General features: G+C 53.8%; 2 protein-coding genes across 4 annotated transcripts in view; one reads left to right on the top strand and one right to left on the bottom strand.

The window, feature by feature from the left end:
• XPO5 (exportin 5) overlaps positions 1-4,131 on the bottom strand; it is a 37,690-nt gene extending 33,559 nt beyond the window's left edge. The window contains exons 1-4 of one of the 3 annotated variants that reach the window (XM_039531604.1): positions 4,019-4,131; positions 2,405-2,526; positions 1,839-1,911; positions 137-274 (exon numbers count right to left, since the gene is read on the bottom strand). In XM_039531604.1, coding sequence (XP_039387538.1) covers positions 137-274; positions 1,839-1,895 — 195 coding nt within the window. In that variant the 5' untranslated portion in view covers positions 1,896-1,911; positions 2,405-2,526; positions 4,019-4,131. Of the gene's footprint in view, positions 1-136; positions 275-1,838; positions 1,912-2,404; positions 2,527-3,588; positions 3,993-4,018 lie in introns of those variants that run through there. The other 2 variants (XM_039531602.1, XM_039531603.1) reach the window with 2 other exon arrangements.
• Positions 4,105-15,278, top strand: POLH (DNA polymerase eta). Its single transcript, XM_039531605.1, has 10 exons — positions 4,105-4,426; positions 4,516-4,650; positions 5,720-5,946; positions 6,843-7,012; positions 8,243-8,346; positions 9,690-9,809; positions 10,850-10,973; positions 12,341-12,406; positions 13,126-13,298; positions 14,311-15,278. The coding sequence occupies exons 1-10, from the start codon at positions 4,290-4,292 to the stop codon at positions 15,149-15,151; spliced, it is 2,097 nt and encodes a 698-aa protein (XP_039387539.1). The 5' UTR covers positions 4,105-4,289; the 3' UTR covers positions 15,152-15,278.
• Positions 15,279-16,068: the final 790 nt, after the last annotated feature.

Below are 16,068 nucleotides of genomic sequence, written 5' to 3'. Positions count from 1 at the left end.
AATAATGGGACCTGACAACAGCCTGTGAATCTACTGTAACTCCCACTTGTTTGACCATGAAATAAGGAAAGGAGACCTAGAATTATGAGCCACTGGAAGAGTACAGATAAGTATGACAGGCAGGTGTGCTTCATACCCCTTGTTTGGAAAGTGTGTCCAGCTCCTTCAGCATATCAGGCCAGTGCTGAGGCCATTCACGCTTGATCATCTCCACCACAATGCGAGACAGGACATCCTTAATGTGACTTTCCTCCTCTAAAATATTCTGTGTTCCCTATGAGAGAAAGATGATGATCATACAAGATGGAGCTAGCTGCCCCCAGAACAATCATTCACACCATGGGGGAGTCTGGCTGCAGACCCACTGGATAATAAGAAAAACACAAATACACCTTCAACCCCGCTGTTCCTGTCCTGATTGGAACTCCCACCTTCTCAGGCATTCACAGCTGGCAGGCTCTGTGCACCAGATGACTGTCATCTGAGGAGAAGTAGGTCTTTGAAGACCATTGCCTCCATGGGATGGATTGACAGTTGTGGGTGGGAAGTTCCAGGAAACCTCCTGTGGTGGCCAAATGGGAGGAGGTTTAGAATTCTAGAGCACCTTGGGTTTCAAGCCACAATTCTCCTTTCCCAGACACTTCTGACCTACAGCACCAGACCAAACTGCATGCTCCACAGGAGTCAAGGATATGGCTTTGATGCTACATCTAGCCTTCGTGCAAAGAGCAGCAGAAATCCCTTCACGTTAGAGATGCATTTTGGAGCAGTGAGCACTATACTTCAACCGAATGAGTGAAAATCTCCACATTTACTGAACCTTCCATCCAAGGACTGCAAAAACGCTTTGCAGATATAAAGCAAGCCTCACAACCCCCCACTCTCCTGAGATGGGTAAGTTATCCCCATTTTACAGATGAGGATACTGAGGCAGAGAGGGAAATGGTGTCTCCCCCAGGGTCATATAGCAAGTAAAGGGCACAGTCTGGAATTTAACTCAGGCCTCCCGTACTTTAACGTCATCCTTCCTCCTCACTTCCACATGCCACCTCAACAAAGTGAAGGAACTCTGCAAGAAGTTATGGGTCTCTCAGACAGAGGTTATGGTTAAGGCTGCATGTGTGTGTCACGGAAGTCACTGACTCCATGACTGCCGTGATTTTTGGTGTGGCTGGCTCAGGGGCTGCCTGAACATTCTGGAAGGTTGCCAGCAGCAGCATCAGTTTGGGTGTAGGAGGGGGCTCAGGAGGTTGGGGTGTAGGGCAGCACTTACCTGACCTAGGTGGAAAGGTCAGGGGGCTCTGTGCACTGTCCCTGTTTGCAGGCATCGCCCCCACAGCTCCCATTTGCTGTGGTTCCCGGCCAATGGGAGCTGCAGAGCCAGAGATCGTGATGGGAGCAGCGCATATAGCGCACCTGGCTTCCCTACCCCTAGGAGTTGCAGGGACATGCGAAGCCAGTAAGGAGCCTGCCAGCCCCGCCAACCTTCCCCCACCCCCCAGCACCAGCAGAGGTCCCGAGCCATCCCCCCAGCACCCGCGGCGCCACCAGACCGCCTGCGGTCCCTCTGCCCAAGCTTTAGTTAGGAGTATATAGTACAAGTCGTGGACAGGTCACAGGCCGTGAATTTTTGTTTACTGATCGTGACCTGTCCATGACTTTTACTAAAAATACCTGTGACTAAAACGTAGCCTTAGTTATGGTCCCTTAGACAGAGGTTATGGGTCTATTATGGGTGCAGGAGGTCAGATTAGATGATCATGATGGTCCCTTCTGGACTTAAAGTCTATGAGTCTGCTCCATATGGTGGTTTGACCCTGGAGGCAGCCAGCACTTACATTGGATATGAGCCCCATTACATTGTTCTTCAGATAGACCTTCTCGAGGCGAGGCATGCTGTTCCAGCGAAACCTGCCCAACAAAACACACAGAGGGCACCAAGTCAATATGCTGGCACAGATCACTGACTTGTCTAAGAAATCCATCAGCCCTTTGCCCAAGCTAGAGAGGCTGAGGCTGCATTGTTCATTTGCTCTGCCAGTACCTGATCCCTTACTGATAATACTTTCCCTGCCTGTCTCCAGCATCTTTTGTCTAAGATCTATGAAATGAATTAACCTGCATGCCCCTCTTGCAGTGTTTGCTATTACCCTCGTATTAAAGACAAAGAGACAAGGACAGAGATGGGAAGTGACTTGCCCCCTTAGGTCACCCAGTGACTTAATGACAGGGCTCAGTATAGAACCCACATCTCCTGACACCCTGTCCACTGCTGTAACCAACAGAAATCTGGGAACAATAATTAGCACTGACAACTGTGACATGGGCCTGTTCTCTCTCCATGAAAAGCTCTTCAGAGTTTAGGATACCACCACATCCATGCAGCCCAAGTGAGCTCCCTTACTTGACCACATGCTCCAAGATCTGAAGACCAAAGTGCCTGACAATGGCTGTCTGGGTTTTCTCTGCCAGCTTCAGACCACAGGGGACACAGATGGGACACTTCTCTTTAAACTCCTCGCAGAACTGAAAAGGAACAAGGATAACAATGAGTCAAAAACTATCAAGTGTCAACACGGAAATGAGCATGGGAAAAGTGAAGCATTAGGACAATTTGGAGATAAGAGGAAAAACTGCACTTCGAAACTACCCACTGCAAGAGGGGAACTCTCCCTGGAAAGCACAGGAGGCTAAACGAGCAATTTCTGTACAATTTAAGCATCACGCCTAGTGTCTCAAATCCTCATCATCTGGGAATACTTTCCCAATGTGGCCCAATACTGTGAGCCAGGAGCGGCTCTAGGAATTGCGCTGCCCCAAGCAGGGCGGCACGCCGCGGGGGGCACTCTGGCGGTCGCCGGTTCCGCGGCTCCTGTGGACCTGCCGCAGGCACCCCTGCGGATGCTCCACCGAAGCCGTGGGACCAGCGGACCCTCCGCAGGCATGTCTGCGGGAGGTCCACCGGAGCCGCCTGCCGCCCTCCCGCGGCACGCTGCCCCAAGCGTGCGCTTGGCGCGCTGGGGTCTGGAGCCGGCCCTGCTGTGAGCTGCCTTCCTGAGGCTGCAGACTACTTCAGCGACTCTGACGCTGCTCAGAGCCTCCTGAGCAGCAAAATGAGAATCTCTCATGCTCTTCAGATTCCCCCTGACCAGGCTTGAAAGAGACAAACTTCAGGGTCATATTCACGCTAGGAAAGGTGCTGCAGCAAAGCCCAGCCCCAGAAACTGCCTATCTCTATAGACCTTTACTAGAGCGTATCACTGGGGTCCCTAAACACCTGCAGGGGGATTAGAGGCAATGCAGGCTGCCAGCTCTCCGTGCCACGGGGCAGGGCGAGCCCACAGACGGAGACTGGGGAACCCAGCTCAGGCGGGGGCAGAATTCAGGGGTATCAGACACGTGCTGTCCCGGAGCAGACACATGGGCTGAACCCCTCACAAGGGGCAGAGCCAGGTGGGCGGGGGGGGGGTCACCGAGCTCCCCAGGATCTGGGGCCCAGGGGTCCAGCTCTGCCCCGGGCCAGGACCCTGGTGCGGAGCGGGCAGCGCTGAGCCCGGCCGCCCCACGCGGACCCCGCTGCCCCGGTACCTTGAGCGCCTCCAGGCGGTAGCGCTGGGTGGAGGCCGGGTCCATGATCACCGTCACCGCCTTCACCAGCTGCTCGCACAGGCTGCCCACCTGCTCCGCGGACATGGCGGCACCGCGCGGGGAGGGGAGGGGTCCGCGCGGGGCAACCGGAGCAGGGGAGGACCGGGGCTACCGCACCGGGAGAAGGAGGGACCAGGTGCGCAGGCGCGCCCGGGACCAAGATGGCTCTACATAGTACGCATGTGCCATGGGGACTGGGAGGCTTCTACGCATGCGCCAACAACCGCGCGACGCTTGAAGGAGGGAAACCGCATGCGCGAAGGGAGGATAATGGCGCCTGCGGCGATCGGGGGCATGGCAATGCGCTTGCGCCAACCCTCGTCCCGACTCCTTAATATCCGGCGATCCAATCACAAGCAGCCGAACATACCGCGCCAGTTCTCCAAACCGGAAGAGGGGGCTTATATCACCGGGGCGCGAGACCGATCCACCTCCAGCCCCCTCCGCGGGAACTACAGCTCCCAGCGTGCACCGCGGGTCTCCTGGCCTCCTTCCCCTGCTGCGCGTGAGGACTACAGCTCCCAGCAGGCCGCGCGCGGCGTCTCGGCGTGGGGCGGGGAGCAAAACAAACCGCCGCCGCGGGCGGTTCGTTAGAGCCGTAGCCGTTGAGTGTTCCCGGCGTGCGCGCGGGGCCAGGGAGCATGTCCCGCGGGCGGGAGCGCGTGGTGGCGCTGGCGGACATGGACTGCTTCTTCGCGCAGGTGGAGCAGCGCCGGGAGCCGCGGCTGCGGGGCCGGCCCTGCGCCGTGGTGCAGTACGACGCGTGGCGGGGCGGCGGGTACGTGCTGCCTCTCCCCCCCCTCCGCTCCGGCGGCCCCCGCCCGGCCCGCTCCGCCCCGCCCCACTCTCTGTGCTGTCTCCCCGCAGGATCATCGCCGTCAGCTACGAGGCGCGCGCCTTCGGGATCAGCCGGGGCATGCGGGCGGACGAGGCCCAGAAGCGCTGCCCGCAGCTGGTGCTGGCGCGGGTCCCGGAGGCCTACGGGAAGGCGGATCTCAGCAGGTGAGGCGAGCCCGGGGCCCGCGGTGTCTGTGCAGCGCCTGGCGCCCTGCTGCAGGGTCGGGCTCCCTCCCTCCCTCCTGGGCGCTGTGAGACACCGATCAGACAGGCCCCCGGTGTCAGGATGCGAGGGAAGAGTGGGGAACCTGCTGTAAAGCTTTCCCAGCCACAACCCGCAGGCCAGGTCTGTGCTACCCGTGCTAGGGCACAGGCCGGGAGGGCAGAGGCTATGTATGCCCTACAGCTTGGGCTGGGATAAGTTATGTCTCTCAGGTGTGAATAACCCATCCTCCGGAGTGACACATTACACCGACCTAAGCCCTGGTGTGGACAGCGCGCTGACATAGCTACCGCTGCTCATGGGGGCTGGAGTAACGAAGCCGACAGGAGAGCTCTCTCCCGTTGGTTTAGAGCATTTACACTAGTGGTGCTACAACGGTGCAGCTGCGCCATTGTAAACACTGTAGTGTAGCCATAGCCCTACGGGAAAAGTCATCGTGGCCTTAGCGTGGATGCTTCCTGCATCGACGGAAGGGGTTTTTGCATCAGTGTCATTAATTCATCTCTCCGAGAGGCAATAGCTGGGTTGCCAGGAGAATCCTTCCATTGACTGGCCGTGTCTGCACCAGGAGTTAGGTTGGCATAGCAACGTCTCTTAAGGCTGTGGGTTTTTCGCATCCCTGAGAGATGGAGCTACGCTAGTGTAACTTCCTACAGTAGATTAGCCTTCGGTGTCTGGATCTGTCAGGGCAGACCCTTCCCCAGCACTAACCTCAAGGTTAGAAAACCAGACTGAGATGTGCCTTGGCTTTCAGCCTCTGAGCTCATCCACATGAGGGTCAGACTAGTGTCCTTGAATAGTGGGGCAAAGATATTAATGAAAAACATAAACTCAGCTTTGGGAGAGGAGCACATCCGTTAAACCAGCAGCTCAGTAGCCCGAGCGGCTGGCTAGGTCTCAGCCAGTAGAGGAATTGGATGGAGAGACAAAAGGAAAGAGACTATGGGCTGGGAGGCCGCTGAGTCCCAGGTACATGACAAAGATTGAGCTCCTTATGGCTTTCCGCTGCAGATACCGAGAGGCTAGTGTAGAGGTGATGAAAGTGATGTCGCGCTTTGCTGTGATTGAGCGTGCCAGCATTGATGAAGCCTACATGGACCTGACTAGCACTGTGCAAGAGAGGCTCAAGAAGATGCAAGGGCAGCCTATCCCAGCCGAGCTGCTGCCAACTACCTACATCCAGGGACTGCCAAATGTCTCTACAACAGCAGCAAAGAAAAAGAGTGTGGATTGCAAAGGTAATGCCAAGCCACCAGGCAGATGCTGCTGCTTTTCCTGAAGTTAATAGTTCCTTTTTGCTTTTCATCTTAGTTTATTTCCTTACAGCTCTAAGAAAGTGAGGATAAAATGAATTGCCCTACACTGCAGTTCGTGTCAAAGAGAAAGTAAAATGGAGGCCTCACAGTGTAGAAATGCCCTAATGCATGGGAAACAAGGCTGACCTAAGTAACAGGTGAAAGGCCAGCATTGCAAATAGAGTCTAGGGAAGGATTTCTAGAGTCCCCTTTCCCTGCTTGCCCCTTCCCAACCTCTTTCATCCCTACTTGCCACGCAGAGTGCCTGGTCCCAGGGCTCTGTTATCCGTGGTCTGGTGCTGAAGCTCAAAGTCAGACTAAAATTTCATTTTCAAAAGAAAACATTTGTGGGCTGGCATTATCTTTAAAGAGCACTAGGCTCTAGTCCAAAATGTCCCCAAACAACCACTTGGGTGCACTGTTGTGCACATAAATACTTGAGCACTTGCAAATCTGGACAAAAGTACCTATCAACTTGTCAACTTGCATCTTATCTAAGGCAAAGTCATTTAGTCTGTTTCAAGTTATTCCACAGCACAGATCTGTGTGTGAAAGTCTTACCTCATCTCCTCCTTCTCAGGCTCCTATTGGTGCAGTTGGGGAGTACTTGTCTCTGTTTCAGTAGTTCGGCAGGGAAGTGACTTGCTCTCCTTTTTCCAAAGGACATGCCCCGTAAATAGGACTTCTCCTTTTCTAAATGCACTGGTGCAGGGAGCTTACCTCTTGACCATGGAATAAAGGTGCAGTGACAAGTGTGTGGCCACTGTTCATTCTGGCTTGCTAGAACCACCACACTCCTTGTTGTGTTGGGCTTTAATCCCCTTTGTGCTCTTTTTCAGAGGATCTGCGGCAGCGTGGCTTGCACCAATGGCTTGAGTCGCTGCCTTTTGGTGACATCAGCTGTCCAGAGCTGCAGCTGACAGTAGGAGCAGTAATTGTGGAGGAAATGAGGGCAGCTGTGGAAGCAGTTACTGGACTGAGGTGTTCAGCTGGGATTTCACACAACAAGGTGTGTGTAACACAATGGGGTGGTTTTGTTTCAAGTGGTGTACTTTGATTATGCAGTAAAATAAATGAAACCATCAGAGTCACTGTCTGATGGAATCTGAGCAGAATGGAACATCATGGCCACATTTAAACACATGTAGTTGAAAATAACATTACGTCTCCACAGTACTGGGTAAACATTACAGCCCATCCTCGTGCGTAAACTACCTAGAACGGGATTCACCTACTGGCCAGGGCTCTGGTTTTTCTGGCCTATCCCGAGCAGTCAACTCACTCTGGAAAAGATCTTTAAAGTGCTCAGGAGAGAGTCCTCTCTAGAAATGACTGATCTTAAAGTGAGTGTTTCCTTCCTAGAATGAGGAGGCATAGTCTGTGCCAATAGGAGGGCTTTACTGGTGTAAACTCCTGTTTAATGGGACAGAAAGAGCCCTAGTTCAGTGCCTCCCCCCAATCCCACCCCATGAATGCTGATGTATGAGGCTCAGGTTGGCTCTCTCAGTCTTACTGTCTTCCAGTCTGGTGGCTGTGCTTTGGGTAATGTACAACCAGCCACCAGCAGCAGCCACAGGAACACACACAGCCAGCTGCACAGGGGAACTGACTCACTCCGATACTGCAGCTCTGGGTTTCCTGCTGCATTAACTATGTGACCTTTTACTGACTAGCCTCTTGTAGGTTTCCTTCTGTAGTACTCTGTTGCTGCTGACTTTGCAGAGAGAAGACTAAAGGAGACACAGCAAGAAAGAGCAAGACAGGAGCAGAGAGGATGGAAAAGGAGAGGCCCAGACAGAGAAAACAGGCATGGGGTGGGTAGTAGGGTAGGAGTGTGAGGGCTGCTGTTGGGATCTTAGCACAGTTTCCTGACCAGAACTGAGCCAACACAACCATGCTAAACACACAGAGTCCTCTAAACTGTCTAAAGCAGGGTTCTGACTCCCTTCTCAGAGCTAGACTGTTGCAGGTAACACTGTGTTTAAAGACAGTTTAGCCAGCACAGTTCAGATCCTGTGTTAGTTAATAACAGGGAGTGAAGAGTGGTGGAACCTGAATCTTGTCCTCAACAGAGCTGTGCCCATGGAAGACGCTGTGGAATCCCAAAGCCTAGAGAGAGCCCGTCAGTTGTTAGCTGGGGGCTGTACTGCAGAACCTAGTAGGCAGTCTTTTAGAAGCCTATAGTCCTCTGAGCATGTGGGGTTTGCAGTAATGGGGTTTCCACACTTCCATATTCCAGGCACTGGCAAAACTGGCCTGTGGGCTGAACAAGCCCAACCGCCAGACGCTGGTATCCCAGGGATCTGTCCCACAGCTCTTCAGCCACATGCCCATCAGCAGCATGTAAGTATTGGGGAGTCATGTGCTTTCGTTGAACCTGGAACTTGGACTGAGCTGGGACCTGGCAATAGAGTGCATCAGCCCCTCTTTCATGCTGCTGCTTTGTTCACCAGAATCTAAGCTTTCATTTAAAAAATAATCTCTAGCTGGTCTGGTTGCCAAGATGCACATTTTAGTTCCCGCTCACTCTGCTTGCAGAACTCAGTTGAATAACTCGGAGAAGTGTGAACTGCCCCATTCAGCTCAATGAGGGCTAATTCAGATGCCCAGTGATGATGATGTAGACATTGTGGGCTTGTCGACATGAACATTTAGCTTGTGGCAGGCTGGGGTGTGAATCTATCCCACTGCACACTGTCTGGACCCTGTTTACTCTCACTAACAGTTCCTTAGTGCACTTTGAAACGGGACTAGATCAAAGCACATTAATGGATGATTATTGCATGGCAAGCTAATTGCAGGGTCAATTCGCACCGTAGCTTGCTGAGAACTAATTGTTAGTAGACAAGCCCTTAAAATATTAACTACTTCACTGCTTGTTAAAGCATGCAAGAAAAGAGAAGGGGGATCCTATTGGGAAGATCCGCACAATTTGCTGAGCATGAAAGCTCATTCTGACACCATGGGTGACTGGGTTTGGGAGATGCTGCCATTCCCTTCCGCCTCAGTGAAGGAGGCAAGCCCAAAAGGCCTACCACAGTTCAACTGGCATCATTTGAACCTGTTCCCTAAGGTGTAGCTGGGCTCAAGAAGTGCAGTGGGACAACATGCAAGGCTCACCAAGTGGAAACATGCAAACTCCTCGTGCTTGGTGTATTCAGACCTTACTGATAGGGAGCTGAACACCAGGAGCCTGGAGAACGTGCACAGTCATATTCTGAACATCTGCACAATCCACTATGAACAATGTCTCAGGAACGATGGTGGAGCTGGAAAAGTACTACCAACGTTTCCAGTTTGCAGCTGTGCTCAAGAGCTGCAAAGTTAGCATCTGCCTTCAGGCAGCTACTACTGGGGGCTTTCCTGCCCACATAGGAATGGCTAGACCCAGGGGAGAGGGCAGGGAAGAGTGATTTTAAGCAAGGGTGGGTGCTGGGATGCTGCCTTTGTGCATTTCTGCCTTTTCTCTCCCTGTTCCTTTGCAACCACATCTCAGGCTAGGAATTGATGAGCTGTCCCATCCTCACTGGAATCATCACGTGTTGCTCCTTGGTCAAGGAGTCTGGTCAGCCAGTGCTGCTCCCCCACCTACCCTGCTTCCTGCCAGTGAATGGGAGCTGGGGTGTGCTGAACATGCTTCAGTCTCCAGTGACAGCTCTCTTCTATGCTTCCTCCTTCTCCTGCAGCCGGCACCTGGGAGGGAAGCTGGGTGCCTCCATCACAGACGTACTGGGAGTGGAGTACATGGGGCAGCTGACCCTATTCAGCGAGTCACAGCTCCAAACTCACTTTGGAGACAAGACTGGGTAGGTGACATGCTGGCTTCTAGGCTGCAGGTCTCCGTAGGATGATAGACTTGTGTTCTCCCTCCCCTTCACCAGTAGATCCGTAGGCCATTCTGCTGAGGTTGTTGCTCAGGAGAGTTGTTGCCCAGGAGGCCTGCCTGGGCCTTTTCAGGGTTGCATTGAGACAGGGAACATGAGCAGTGTCCTGTAATGGTCTGCTAGGCACGTGTACTGGCTTCTGATCTTTCCTAGCACCTGTCCATCCTCCCAAGGGCTAAGCCCTTGTTTCCCATTCAGCTGTCTCTGTATGCTGCTGCGGAGTATGTGCTGCTCCAGGGACACAATCCAGGCTCTAGAGCCGGTTAGAGAACACAGAATGGAATGAGAGGCAGGCAGTGCTCAGGCCAGCACTGAGGCTCCTCATTGAAGTGGTGGGAGCTTAGAATACCAGTCCCAGGCTTGGGAACTGGGTGCTTAGAATACCAGTCTGAAGCCTGAAATGCCCAAAGCACAGAGCAGGGGCTGGCAATCTCTAGTCTGGGGAATGCTGATGTCTCAGGGAGGGAGCTGGGGCACTTGAGCAATAACTGCTGTAAGGTATTTCCCCATTAGTAGCTGAATGAAACCTGCTGCTGGCTGCCATCGCAGCTGCTTGGCGAGCTGGAGCCATCACCTGCCTATAGTTTAAAATGGCCAAGCAGAGAAGGAGCCCATTGCTTCAGTTAGTTGAAGTCACCTAGCTCTGTAGCCCCAGATGCGGCCAGTGTGAGATGCAGCTGGGGTCGTAGCTGTTGAATACCACCTATGCAGTACTCTGCAGGAGTAAAGGATTCTGTGCTGAGGGTGGGTCCCATGTGGCCCCTTGTGTGGTTTATCTAACTAAGTTGTCCCTGAACCCTGCCTGTGTGCATTGCCCCAGGAGTCCCTGGGGCCTAGTTTCACATGCAGGTGCAGGAACCGTGAGGTCCTCCTGAGCTGAATACTCAGTGAGCCCAGGTGGAGTCGGGAGGAGAGATGGAACATTATCAGCCTTAATCTCAAACCTCATGTGGGACTTTCAGGTCCTGGCTCTATGATATGTGCAGAGGAATTGAACAGGAACCTGTGAAACCCAGGCAATTGCCTAAGTCCATTGGTTGCAGCAAGAACTTCCCTGGGCAAGCAGCCTTGACCACTCAGAAGCAGGTAAGAGAGTGCGAGATCTCCTGAGCAGAACTGGTTTGGACCTGGGATATGAGAGATGGGGATGGTCATTGAGCCATTCCACAGGCTGCAGCTCCCTCCCTCTGGGCTCAGACTGTGTTGCAAGAGCTGCTCCATTTCACCATGCTGAATGCAGCGCCCTGAAATCAGGCTCTTAGGTTTTGTAGATTCTGTGCAACAGCAGCTGTGTAATTCTTTGGGGAAACATCCTACATCTCCCTCTGTCAGCAGGGAAGAGGAGTCTCTCAGCCCTTCATAGGCTACAGCACACTGGAGAGAGGGGAGGGAGTGTTCCTTTGTCCTGCCCTCTCCACGGCTGTGTGCACAATCCCTTCTTGGCACCAATGGATTTCTGTCCCCATGATCCTGCTGTGCCTGAGGGACCACCTGGATGCTAGGGTGCTGGATGTGTCCAGATGAGAACGTCCTGTACACTATATTCTGCCTTTGCCTACAAGATGTGCTGCTCCTGCCTTTCAGTCTGCCTTGGTTAACGGCAGCTAGCGGGAGCTTGGAGGAAGACAGCTAACTGATTGTGCTGCTGAAATTCCCTGTCATCTAGCTGCGTCTGTCAGGATTGCTGGCCTTTACTTCGGTTTCTAAGTCTCTTCTCCAAGGGGAATCCAGACTCCTGCTGGAAAGGAGCCTTTAAATGCCTGGATGGAATGAAAGTCCTTGTGTGATAGCAGTAGTGCAAGTGATGGTAAACCTGCTGCTAACACACATGCCACCCACGTCAGCTGGGCCCATACTGGAGAGCACCTTGTCTTTGGGCAGGGTGGGAGAGGGTTCTCTAAGCATCCATATGATAGAGTAGCACAAAGCTGAGCTCTGAATCTCCCAGCCTGAGTTCAGATCCAGGTTTAAATGAACATTGTCCTGTTAGGTCCTTCCTTGTGTTACTAACAGCTGAGAAGGCGGGAGTGATGAGAGCTCTAAAAATCTGCACGATTTCTGCACTTGCTGTGTTTCCCTTGGTCTGGGACAATGTCACTAGAAGATCTGTCCCTTTCAGATTCCCAGCACTGACGTGCTGCAATATCTGGGATGCTCTAGATTCTGGGGCATGGTGGATGCAGCTCAGATTAAATCTAAACCCTGTCTCCCCTGGGTTTATTGATTCCCTGGAAGCATTTGTGGTGATCTTGGGGTTAGTAAGAAACTGACCCGTTGGTCCTAGTTTGAGCCAAGTGCCCCTTGAATGTTCCTCACTGCCTGGGGCTCTGGCTGTCAGCAGCTTGCCTAATGTGGTGGTTAGGGCTGACTGCCAGGTCCTGTAACAGCAGCTGCTTAGATGTGTGGGGGGGTTTCCTGGGGCTGTATCAAATGCTGCTGTGTGCTGCTTGCAGGTGCAGCACTGGCTCCTGCAGATGGCCTTGGAGCTGGAGGAGAGACTGAGCAAGGACAGAGACCAAGTAAGGCGGGGCTTGAGGGTTTTCTGCTTCTCCTTGCTGTGGGGCTGGGCCACAGGCAGCAGGGTCTCCCCTACCTGAGCTGTCTGACACCAGCCTGGGGGATGTGGTGACTGTGGTGAGTGGCAGAGGAAGTTGTCCTGCATGCAAATGCACAGCTGCTGGCTGACTGTGAGTTAAGAGGTGAGGAAGGACCCAGAGAGGGAAAGGTGCTGTAGGAGGGCCTGACCCCAAAATACCCTCCGCTCCCGTTCCTTACTGGATGCGAGCATCAGGTATGCATGAGGGGATGAGTGTGCTCGGGGCAGGCAGCTTCCTCTCTGTGCATCTGTCCTAGTATGTGCTTCCTGCTGGCTCACTCCTGGGAGCCCTGCCCTGCACCCCTAAAAGTGAACGAGCTGCTTTATAACCCGCAGAGCCTACGTTGCTGGCCAGGGCTGAGACTAGCCTTGCAGATATGCTGTACTGTGATGTGGATAAAGGGGAATGTACCTGTGTAGGGATGGAAGCAGGGATTACACCCCTTCCCCCCCATACATGCACAAAATGTATGAGCCCCTCACACACTCAGTGTGATGGTGACGGACAGCAGCTGGACCTGCCAGGATTGGATTGTAAAGTTACTGGCTGGCAGTACAGTGCTCCAGGCTGAGCGCCTCTTTGAGCCTGTCCCTGGCATTCATTGCTTTGCCCTGTACTGCAGCTGTGTCCTCTCTCCGCAGAACTGCCGGGTGGCCAAACAGCTGACTGTGAGCATCCGCATGCTAGGCGATCAGCGAGCCAGTGCCCTGTCACGCTGCTGTGCCCTGCCCCGCTATGACGCCCACAAAATCAGCAGCGATGCCTTCATGATCATCAGAAACTGCAATGTGGCTGGAGCCCAGCAGGCTGCATGGTGAGCAGGTCCCCTTCCTGGCCTCTGTTGGTGTGCTGGAGGAGGGGGCTGGGCTGGGCTGGGCTGTGCCCTGGGAGATGACACATGCAGGACAAAGGGGCTGTGTTCAATACTGACAGGAGTGGGGATTGAATTTGGAAGGAGCTGGCTCTGGCAGAGAGAGCTGGGGCCCTCAGAGCTGGAAGACACAAGGCACATGTTGTCCTGGGCTCAGCTGCGGGTGAGCACTACCCACCCAGAAGGGCAGCTATTGAGCATCATCCTCCCCCAAGCCCCCACCATGTAGCGTTAACTTCCACATTCAGCATCCGGCGGTGCCAATAGAAAGGGGGGCAAGGCTGCACCCAGGGCTGTGCTCCTGTGGAGTTGGAATGAACTGAGCTGTACCTGCTGCAGCGTGAGTACCTGGCTGGCTTGTGCTCAGGGTGCCATCCCTGGGCTAGCCAGAAGAGAATGGCTGTGCTCTGGTGGTCGGGGGACAAGATGCTTGTTGGGCATGGGGGGTGGGGGGGGGAATAAAAGCACTTTAACCACAACCTGTTTCCTTTCCACCCTCATGCTTGGGCAGGAGGATGCAGTGTGCTGGGCTCAGAGCAGTGACTCCTTCAGGACAGCTCATTCTTGACTGGGAGCCTGAGAGTTGCAGGAGCTCCCAGTCAAGCTCTGGCACTGAGGGTTCAGGCTTCTTGCCAGAATCCAGGGGGCCTGGCCCGGGTCCCCTGCTCAAGTCACATTCCTTAAGGAAGCGCTGCTTTGCTCCTGGCAGTAACACAGGCAATCTGCAGTGCTCAGGCCTCTTATTGCAAAGTCATGAGGAGGAGGAGGAAGGGGTACTAGTGTTTGGCCAACAGGCCAACACCCTCCCCTACCAGCCCACCAATGTCCTGTCCTGGCTCTCAGCTGCTGCACTGTCACCATGCCCAGTGAAACCTGACACACTTATTTAAATCCTGCCTTAAAAAGCTTTGCACTTCTTGGGCTGGGTCTGAGCTTTTTCTGCCTTTCTCCACAGGTCCCCTCCACTTACATTTCTGCATATCTACGCAAGCAAGTTTTCTGAGGCTCCCACACTCTCACCTGCAGGCATTGCTGCCTTCCTGACCAGTGATGCCCAGTGTACCCTGCCAGCTGGCACCAATGCAACCAGCCCAAATGCCAAGTGCATTGGGAGCCCAAGAAAAGAGCCCAGCAAGAAGCCCATGAATGCTATTGAGTCCTTTTTCCGGAAGGCAGCAGAAAGGCAGCGAGTCCATGGGGCCAGAGGGCCCTGCCTGCCTGGTGTCCCCAGTGCAGAGACAGAGTTGTCAGTGCCTGATCCCTGTGGCCACAGTGAGAGAGAAGGTCTCGTCCTTGGCAAGAGTCAGACTCCAGAAGCTCTTGTGAGGCACAGTCCCAAGGGTGGCAGCTCCCCCTATGGATGGCTTCCCCCTGAGGAGTTGCTCCCTTATCCTGCAGAAACCCCCTCTGCTGGCCCAGCCTCTGGGAGCACTCTAAAAACAGAATCAGCTGGAGCAGCTGCTTCAGAGCTACCTGCGTGGAAGGAGCAGAGTTTGCCACCCTCTGCTGGGTTTGCACAAGCCCCTGCCAGCTCACCAGCAGACCAGCTGCACTGTGAGAAGTGTGGCCAGCAGGTGCCAGTGTGGGAGCTCCTGGAGCACATGGACTATCACTTTGCTGTGGAGCTGCAGAGCTCCTTCTTAGAACCCAGCCCTCTTAGGGTCCCTGCTGCTGCTCCCAGTTCTCCTGCCAAGAGCAAAAGCAAAGCCAAGACCCCTGCTGGCTCCAGTGCAAAGCGACCTAGACAAGGAGTGACCAGGACTCTGGAATTCTTCTTTAAACGGCTGCCCCCCTAGGAGCTCCAGGACCATTTTAGCCTGATGTTGAGTGATTTGTGAAGTTTTTATCCTTCGTGTAAATAACTTTTAGCCAAAGAGTGCATAATAAAGGTCTGGAACCTAGTGAGGCTCTTGAGGAAAGGCACCCACCTTTTCACTTGGCAGATTCTGGTAACATTCCTCTTGCCTCTAGGTGCAGCTGCTGACAGAAACAGTGTCAGGATGGCACAGCCTGCATAGTGATCAGGCATTCCTGTGGTCCCATTACTGGCATTTTTGCTCTGCAAACTGTAATGGATGTTACGTGTGCAGTGCTCCTGTGAGTGGGGAAGTGTCAGCCTCATTTTACTGCTGGGGAGCAATGGCAGAGAAGGACAGTGACTGCCTCAGGTCACAGGAGTCAGGAGCAGAGCCTGGGAGTGAGCTGTAACCCCTGCAGTGCCTTAACCACAGGATCTTCCTTCCTGTCTGACTGACTATGCTAGTTGATCTAGTATAATACCTCTATGCCTTGCTACTGCCAGGGAGGGGGGCAGTGTGGTAGCTGAGTCCCACCATTCCATACTCCTTCACCAGCATCCTACGGGGGGGGTTCCTCTGATCAGTCCTGTCGGAGAAGCTGCCAGCAGTGCTAAGGTGTCTCCAGGGGCATAGTGATGCTCTATGAGGTTTGTTCTGTCAGCCTGGCCTCATGCATGGAGGGATGTGAGCTGTTCCTTTGGGACAAGTTTGTTGGCTCTAGTCCCCTTCTAGGGAGGGTTTTCAAAGCCAGGGCATGCCAACATACTGTGCAGGCCTTTCTGTCTCTCAAGGCATGGTAGAGTGCATTACTGTTGTAGATTATGGCAGAGCACTACAGCTGAGGCGGGTCAAATAGCGCCTGCAGCTTGCAAGCCATTACAGTAGCATCAGCTCAGAGCTGGGCTCCAGTGCAC

Source organism: Mauremys reevesii, linkage group 3 (assembly GCF_016161935.1).
Source record: "Mauremys reevesii isolate NIE-2019 linkage group 3, ASM1616193v1, whole genome shotgun sequence".
In the NCBI taxonomy this organism is placed as follows: domain Eukaryota; kingdom Metazoa; phylum Chordata; order Testudines; family Geoemydidae; genus Mauremys; species Mauremys reevesii.
The sequence above is the reverse complement of the archived record's forward strand: the minus strand, read 5'-3'. Positions and strand labels throughout refer to the sequence as shown.

Coding starts and splice junctions, on each gene's coding strand:
- POLH (XM_039531605.1), top strand. CDS start 4,290: ATGTCCCGCGGGCGGGAGCGCGTGGTGGCGCTGGCGGACATGGACTGC. Junction 4,651..5,719: donor GGGAAGGCGGATCTCAGCAG/GTGAGGCGAGCC, acceptor TTTCCGCTGCAG/ATACCGAGAGGCTAGTGTAG. Junction 8,347..9,689: donor CACATGCCCATCAGCAGCAT/GTAAGTATTGGG, acceptor CTTCTCCTGCAG/CCGGCACCTGGGAGGGAAGC.